Below are 8689 nucleotides of genomic sequence, written 5' to 3'. Positions count from 1 at the left end.
AGCCCTTGAGGATATGACAAAAACTGGTTAGCACCAAGTAGGTCCAAGACGGCGGAAGATTCCATTTCCAGCAGACCCTGAGGCTCATTATACTCTCATTGTAATACATTAGCATATCCAAAATGACACGCCCACAGGCACCAGGACAGTTCTGAGGTCGACCATAAAAAGCCAAAAATGGGCATGGCCCAGTTCCTGGGAATCCCCGCCCCTTACCCAAAATAGTTGGAATAATCCTCCCACTCATTAGCCCATGAAATTACCCAGTAAAAACTCACTACCACATATTTAGGGGCCTTTTGCCTTCTGAGATGGCTCACACTCTGTATACCTCTCTCAATGAATCTACTTCTTACCCATTACTTTGCCTCTTGTGAACTCCTTTTTTTTTTGTCTTTTTGGTATTTCTTTGGGCCGCTCCCGAGGCATATGGAGGTTCCCAGGCTAGGGGTCCAATCAGAGCTGTAGCCGCCAGCCTACTCCAGAGCCACAGCAACGCGGGATCCGAGCTGCGTCTGCGACCTACACCACAGCTCACGGCAACGCCGGATCCTTAACCCACTGAGCAAGGGCAGGGACCGAACCCGCAACCTCATGGTTCCTAGTCGGATTCGTTAACCACTGCGCCACGACGGGAACTCCCGTGAACTCCTTCTGCACTGAGACAGAAAGAACTTGAACTTCAGCAAGTCCTGAGACCAGGTGTGTGTAACTTTATTTTATTATTTATTTGTTTATTTATTTATTTATTTGGAGCAGCTTATGGAGTTCCTGATCCAGGGATAAGGTCCAAGCTGCAGTTGTGGCCTGGGCATCAAACCTGTGACCCAGTGCTCCAGAGATGCTGCTGATCCCATTGTGCTACAGGGAGAACTCCCAGGTTTGTGATTTTAATGAAAAGACAATGGGTTCAGGAATTCCCGTCGTGGCTCAGTGGTTAACGAATCCCTGGCCTCACTCAGGGGTTGGGGATCCGGCGTTGCCGTGAGCTGTGGTGTAGGTTGCAGACATGGCTCAGATTCTGCGTTGCTGTGGCTGTGGTGTAGGCTGGTGGTTACAGCTCTGATTTGACCCCTAGCCTGGGAACCTCCATATGCTGCAGGTGCGGCGCTAGAAAAAGACAAAAAAAAAAAAGTAAAAAAAAGACAGTGAGTTCAAGTCCCAATCTGAGTCTTGGCTGGGTTAGAGTCCCAGCCCATGGGATTAGAGCCTAAATCTCAATCTGAATTTCTTTTTTTGGTCACCTCCAAGGCATGCATAAATTCTCCAGCTGTGATTGAACCCACCTCCCAGTTTTGACTTCTGCCACAGCTGCAGCAACACCGGATCCTTAACCCTCTGCATCACAAGAGAACTCCTCAATCTGAATTTTGCCTGGGTTCAAGTCTCAATCTAAATCATGAGATTTCAAGTCTGACATATCCCTGAACAGTTAATGCTCTTATCTTAAGGCTGAGAAATTGCCCTTCAGACCTCAGAGGGTAACATCCTAGCTGCAGCCCTTCCTAGCTTCCTGCATAATCCCTTGCGATTTCCCAACACCTTGACCACACCTTCTAAATTAGCTGCTTTGTATATATGACCTTCTTGAATTGTCCTACTTTGAGTGTGTAGTTTCCTGTTGGAATCTCCACAGAGAGTTTTAAAAAATTCTTGAAGGGGGCACAAGAGCAAAAATTCTGACCAATGATCCAGACTATAGCCTCATTCATTCATTCATTCAATAGACATTACATCATGCCCAGAGTTTGTTTACAAAGATGTTTTAGACAGCCATTTCATACCCGTTAGGGTGGCTACTATCAAAAACACAGGAAACTGGGAGTTCCTGTCATGGCTCAGGAGAAAGGGATCTGAGTAGTATCCATGAGGATGCAGGTTCCATCCCTGGCCTCACTCAGTGGGTTAAGGAGCCGGTGTTGCTGTGAGGTGTGGTGCAGGTCGCAGACAAGGATCAGATCTGACGTTGCTGTGTCTGTGGCATAGGCCAGCAGCTACAGCTCCGGTTGTTCCCCTGGCCTGGGAATTTCCATATACCAAGGTTGCAGCCCTAAAAAGGGGAAAAACAAAAACAGAACCCCACCCCCACCCCCACCCCCGGCAGGAAACAGGAGTTCCAGCCATGCTGCACTGGGTTAGGAATCTGACTGCAGTGGGAGTTCCCATCGTGGCACAGCAGAAATGAATCTGACTAGGAACCATGAGGTTGTGGGTTCCATCCCTGGCCTCAATCAGTGGGTCAAGGCTCACAGCATTGCCGTGAGCTGTGGTATAGGTCGCAGATGCAGCTTGGATCTGGCATTGCTGTGGCTGTGGTGTGGGCTGATGGCTACAGCTCCAATTAAACCCCTAGTCTGGGAACCTCCATATGCTTCGGGTGAGGACCTAAAAAGCAAAAAAAAAAAAAAAAAAAATTAGATGTCACTTCCAAATAATAGAGTATTGAAAGGGGAAACATAGCAACTTTGTAGTGGAGAAACATGGACACACCACCTTAACCAAATGATTAAAGGTAACATCATCAGTGATAAGTCTTGTGGGTAGCATGTGTGATGACAAAGGCACTTCATCTCCTCCCCAAAACCCATAACCTCTGTCTAGCTATGAGAAAAATATCAGATAAATCCAAACTGAGGCACATTCTGCAAAATACATGCCCAGTGCTCCTCAAGACCATCACGGTCATAGGAATAAGGAAAAATCGAGAAAGTATCAAAGAGCAGAAGAAACTAAAGAGACATGAGGTCTAAATGCAGTGTAGTACCCTGGATGGGATCCTGAAAGAGAAAAAGTTCCTTAGTGAAATCTGAATGAGGTCTGGAGTTTAATTAATAGTAATAAGCCAATGTTGGCTTCTTAGGCTTTTTTTCTTTTCTTTTCTTTTCTTTTCTTTTCTTTTCTTTTCTTTTCTTTTCTTTTCTTTTCTTTTCTTTTCTTTTCTTTTTAGGGCTGAAACCCCAGCATATGGGAGTTCCCAGACTAGGGGTCAAATCTGAGCTGCAGCTGCTGGCCTACACCACAGCCACAGCCATGCCAGATCCATGGCAACACTGGATCCTGAACCCACTGAGCGAGGCCAGAGATTGAACCTGCATCCTTATGGATACTAGTCAGGTTTGTTACCACTGAGCCACAGTGGGAACTCTGGCTTCTTAGTTTTGACAAATCTGCCATCCATGAAAACATAAAATCAATGTTAGGGGAATCGAGTGAAGGGTATATATATGAGAACTCTCTTAACAATCTTTGTAACTTTTCTGTAGAGCTAAAGATATTCCAAAGTTTATTCTTAAAAATGATGAGATACTATTTTCTACCATCACATTAACAAAGAATAAAAAGTCTGACTTGGAGTTCCCTGGTGGCTTTAGTGAGTTAAGGACCTGGTGAACTCCCTCATAGTAAATTCATGACACAAGTTCTGATATCACCCCTAACTTATAGATGAAGACTGAGGTTCAGTGAAGTTGAGTAACTTTCCTAGGGTCACACAGCTGCACAGTGGTTGAGACAGCAATTAAATCCTGGCAGCCTGGCTCCAAGTCTGTATTACCAACCATTACGTTCTCTGCCTTGAATCCACTACTGTCATGGAGCTTACATCCTAGTGAAGGCAAGACAGGCCACAGAAAAGGTGTAGTATGTCAGACAGTGAAAGAGCTGTGGTGAAAAAAAAAGATGGGAAGAAAAGAGGAACTGTGGGGTGCTGGTATTACCTTTATTATTTATTTTATTTTATTTTATTTTATTTTATTCTATTTTGTCTTTTGTCCTTTTAGGGCCGCACCTGCAGCATATGGAGGTTCCCAAACTAGGGGTCTAATCAGAGCTACTGCTACTGTCTGGAGCTACAGCTGCTGGCCCCAGCCCCAGCCACAACAATGCCAGATCCTAGGCGCATCTGTGACCTACACCACAGTTCACGGCAACATCGGATCCTTAACCCACTAAGCGAGGCCAGGGATCGAACCCCAACCTCGTGGTTCCTAGTAGGATTCGTTTCCACTGTGCCATGACAGGAACTCTGGTATTACCTTTAAAAGAAGGGGTATGTTTTTCCCTTTGTAGCTCAGTGGTTAACGAACTCAACTAGCATCCGTGAGCTGTGGTGTAGGTCGCAGACTCGGCTCAGATCTGGTGTTGCTGTGACTGTGGTGTAGGCTGGTGGGTACAACTCCAATTAGGCCCCCAGCCTGAGAACTTCCATATGCCACAGGTGTGGCCCTAGAAAGACAAAAAAATAAATATAAAAAAAAATAAAAGAGGGGGTGTGAGTGTCATAGATGGTCTCGCTGAGAGATAACATCTGAACAAAGACCCCAAGGAATCAAAGGAGGAAACCAGGCAGCTATCTGGGGGTAACTGCGGTACAGGCAGAGAGAACAACAAGGTCAAAGGCTCTGGGAAGCAAAACTTGGTTGTGTTTGAAAAATAAATAGCAAGGAAGCTGGGAATAAGGGCAAATAAGGGGGAAAGAGATAGGGCAGAGAGGTGGGGGCTAGAATGGGTGGGGCCTTTAAGTCCTGTGTGTCTTGGTGGGGTCTGAGCAGAGGCTGACAGTATCTAACTTAGGCTTCATTTATTGGGGGGGAGTGGCCACATCCATAACATATGGATATTCCCCCGGTCACGGACTGAATCCGAGCTAGAGCTGCAGCAACTTGTCCAGGCCAGGAATCGAACCCACACCCCCCTCCCCCACAGAGACAATGTTGGATCTTAACCTGCAGCAGGAACTCCCTAACTTAGGCTTTAGAGGAACCCTTCTTAGTTGAGCTGAGGCTGCTCAGAGGCTATTGTAGTAATCTGGGCAAGAAATGGGTGGTGGCTCAGAGTGGACTGGTACCAGTTGGAGAAGGGAAGAAGTGATTGGATTCTGGATAAATTTTGAAGATCAAATTGACAGTATTTTCTGAGGAGTGATGTGACAGAAGGGAGTTAAGCATGACTCAGGTTTTTGGCCGATGTACGTGGGAAGACAGAACAACTGTTTCCTGAATAGGGAAGACAGTGGGAGAAGCAGGTTTGGGGAGAGGGTGGGAAGGCTTGGAGTTCCATTTTGGACATGCTGAGTTTGAGTTTTCTGTTGGACAACCAGGTGGACTTGTTAAGTATTCAGCTGGACATGGTAATCTGAAGAGATAAAAGAAGAGCAGAAGAGATAAAAAAAAAAATCTATGTATCCTCTGCATATAGATGTTATTTGAAACCACAAGAAAGGGTGAGATCACCAGAGAAAGGAATACAGATACAGAGCAGTGAAAAGGTAAGAACTGAAGGCTGGGGCCCCACAAGGTTTATAGCTGAAGAGGAGGACAGGGAGAAAGGAGAGGAGGATTCAGCATTAGAGGCTGAAAAGGAACAGCCAGTGAGCAGGAGGAAAAGCAGGAGAAAAGCCAGGAGAGAAGAGCCAGTTAATTGAAGAAAGTGTTTCGAGAAGAATCAAGTGATCCAATGTGTTGAAGGCTGCTGATGTGTAAAGAAAGATGAGGATTGAGGTTCAAACGACCATTTGATGCAGCAACATGAAGGTATAGAGCAGCCGAATGTGCCATCCCAAAATATGCTACTTTGGCATAGGATTATTTTGAGCTAAAAGCAATTAAGAAGCAGATACAAGAAAGGCTCTTTCCCCAATTCTTTTTCCTTCCTTCCTTCCTTCCTTTCTGCTGCACCAGTGGCATATGGAAGTTCCTGGGCTAGGGACTGAACCCAAACCACAGCAGCGACCCAAGCCACTGCAGTGAAATATCAGATCCTTAACCCGCTGTGCCACAAGGGAACTCCTGCCCTACCCTTATTTGCATTAAAGTAGGACACACGTTTATAAAGATGTTCCTCCTCCTGTCAATACCAAGAAGGACAGAAAGACAGACATTAATCACCAGAGAAAATTTTAGACGCTTATCAGCCTAGAGACAACTCCATAGGAATCTCTACAGCAAACTTTACTAACTAGCCTTTATCTACCATATTTTGTTTTATTTTGTTTTGGTTTTTTTTGCTTTTTAGGGCCACACCTGTAACATATGGGTGTTAATCAGCCCAAATTCTAACTAAATCTTTGAGTCACTGTCTGTAAGAATGTGATGCACATGTCTATGAACTTCTGATTGTTTTTCTCTTGTTAATTTCTCTTTGGCCAGTCAAATATGTGGGACTCCAGCTGGAGAAAATAAGATGAGCAGAGGAAGAGATTCTTCCTCTCCGATAGAGGTCATTAGTGACATTGACAAGGGCAGTTTTGGAATACCACATGGGGCTGAAAACCTAATCGGATCAGATTTGAGAGTCTGGGAGGAGAGAAATGATGGACGCATACAGAAAACTCAAGGTTTTGGCGATGGCTGGAAGAGAGTGTGGGATAAAGACGTATTTGTTAGAGTGTCAAAATAATGCATTAGGGTATTTGTAGCGGGCGTGATGGCTTCAAGGTTACTCCGTGGAGTTGGAGCGCTAGCCGCGCAGACCTTGAGGGCCCGAGGTCCAAATGGAGTCGCCGTTGTGCGCTCTATGGCATCTGGAGGTGGTGTTCCTACTGATGAGGAGCAGGCGACTGGGCTGGAGAGGGAGGTCATGATGGCCGCCCGCAAGGGACTGGACCCATACAATATTCTTGCCCCAAAGGCAGCCTCAGGTACCAAGGAAGACCCTAATTTAGTCCCCTCCATCACCAACAAGCGGATAGTGGGCTGCATCTGTGAAGAAGACAACAGTGCTGTCATCTGGTGCTGGGTGCACAAAGGCGAGACCCAGCGATGCCCCAGCTGTGGAACCCATTACAAGCTGGTGTCCCACCAGCTGGCCCACTGAGCCCCTGCACTAACTCACTCAAGATGCGCTGGCAAGTTTCTTCCAATAAAGACTAGCCATTACACTGGCTCCTCCTCCCCCCCCCCAAAAATAAATAAAAAATAATGCATTAGACCCATGATAAAGTTTGCCCATCATTGGTAGCAGTTGATGTACCTTACTTTCTTGCCAGAGGTCGATGTTAATGAAGGTTCAAAGGCTTTAAAGTTTGATAAAATAGTGCAGATATTTTATTTGTAAAAATCAAAAAAAAAATTGAACAAACTGTAAGAGGTGATGATGCAGAAAGGCGAATTTAAACTTTTTTTTTTTTTTTTTGCTTTTTAGGGCCACATCTGCAACATACGGAAGTTCCCAGGCTAGGGGTTGAATTGGAGCTACAGCTGCCAGCCTACACCACAGCCACAGCAACTCGGAATCCAAGCCGAGTCTGCCACCTACACTGCAGCTCACAGCAATGCTGGATCCCCAACCCATTGAGCAAGGCCAGGGTTCGAACCTGAATCTTCACGGATACTAGTCAGATTTGTTTCCACTGCACCACAACAGGAACTCCCAGAAAGGTGAAAATTTTGATGTTTGTTATATTGTTTTTATGCTTTCAAGTTTTCTTATAAATAATTAGGGGGAAAAGAATTTGTGGGCCTGAATGTGCGAAGGCCTGAGAGCGCTGTGTCAGGAATGAGATCTACAGCTGTCTAAACAAGGGGTGACCGTGGCTCAGAAAATTCTCCTGAAAGCTGTGTGTAGGGCAGAGTAGAGGCGGAAAAAATAAAAAGTATATTTTAAGAGTTCAGCCCAGGACTTCCCTGGTGGCCTAGCAGTTGGGGATTTTACAATTGTCATATTGTCACTGTCAAGTTTGATCCCTGGCTGGGAGTTTCTGCATACTGCGGGCCCTGGGCAAAAAAAAGAGTCCAGGAGTTCTCGAGGTGGCTCAGTGGTAACAAACCGGACTAGCATCCATGAGGATGCAGGTTCGATCCCTGACCTCACTTAGTGGGTTGAGGATCTGACATTACCGTGAGCTGCGGTATAGGTCGAAGACAAGAGTTTGGATCCGAGTTTCTGTGGTTGTGGCGTAGGCTGGCAGCTGTACCTATGATTCAACTCCTAGCCTAGGAAATTCCATATGCCATGGGTGCAGCCCTGAAAAGCAGGGAGTTACAGGGGAAGGTGGGAAGCTGTGTTTAATATCTGTGGAGAAGGAGGTGCCCATAGGACTTCCAGTCTGTGAGTGAACATAAGAGGTTCAAGTTTACCAGGTGTTTATCTGATTCATCATCCAGTCTCTCACGGCAGGAAGCAAAGAGACCTGCACATAGTAGGTACTAAATGTTATGGTTCCTAGTTGGATTCTTTTTTTTTTTTTTTGTCTTTTCTAGGGCTGCACCCGAGGGATGTGGAGGTTCCCAGGCTAGGGGTCTAATTGGAGCTGTAGCCGCTGGCCTACACCAGAGCCACAGCAATGCAGGATCTGAGCCGCGTCTGTGACCTACATCATAGCTCATGGCAATGCTGGATCCTTAACCCAGGGAGCGAGGCCAGGGGTTGAACCCGCAACCTCATGGATGCTAGTCGGGTTTGTTAACCACTGAGCCAGGACAGGAACTCCTACTGGGTGAATTATGAGTTCAGCTTAAAAGCCATTAAATTCTACCTCTTTACCAACTCTCTTCTAGTTGCCTAGGGCAACTGTATTTATTCATGGTGGCTATGGGCCCAGAGAAGTGGGAAAATTTTGGACTTCATAATCAGACAGACTTGGATCCACACCTGGCTTCCCTTCTTCCCAGTTCTGTGACCACAAGTGACTCTGCTTGGAACCTTAGTTTTCTCATGTGCAAATAATGTACTCTGTAATTCACTCATTCAT

At 45.9% G+C, this 8689-nt stretch overlaps 1 protein-coding gene across 1 annotated transcript; it reads left to right on the top strand.

Moving 5' to 3' along the window:
* Window positions 1-6409: 6409 nt before the first annotated feature.
* Window positions 6410-6892, top strand: LOC125132940 (cytochrome c oxidase subunit 5B, mitochondrial-like). Its single transcript, XM_047790820.1, has one exon. The coding sequence runs from the start codon at window positions 6424-6426 to the stop codon at window positions 6811-6813; it is 390 nt and encodes a 129-aa protein (XP_047646776.1). The 5' UTR covers window positions 6410-6423; the 3' UTR covers window positions 6814-6892.
* The last annotated feature ends 1797 nt before the right edge of the window (window positions 6893-8689 follow it).

The sequence above is a fragment of the Phacochoerus africanus genome, chromosome 8 (assembly GCF_016906955.1).
Source record: "Phacochoerus africanus isolate WHEZ1 chromosome 8, ROS_Pafr_v1, whole genome shotgun sequence".
Taxonomy (NCBI): Eukaryota; Metazoa; Chordata; class Mammalia; order Artiodactyla; family Suidae; genus Phacochoerus; species Phacochoerus africanus.
The sequence above is the reverse complement of the archived record's forward strand: the minus strand, read 5'-3'. Positions and strand labels throughout refer to the sequence as shown.

Excerpts from the sequence above, each read along its gene's own strand:
- LOC125132940 (XM_047790820.1), top strand. The coding sequence starts at position 6,424 with ATGGCTTCAAGGTTACTCCGTGGAGTTGGAGCGCTAGCCGCGCAGACC.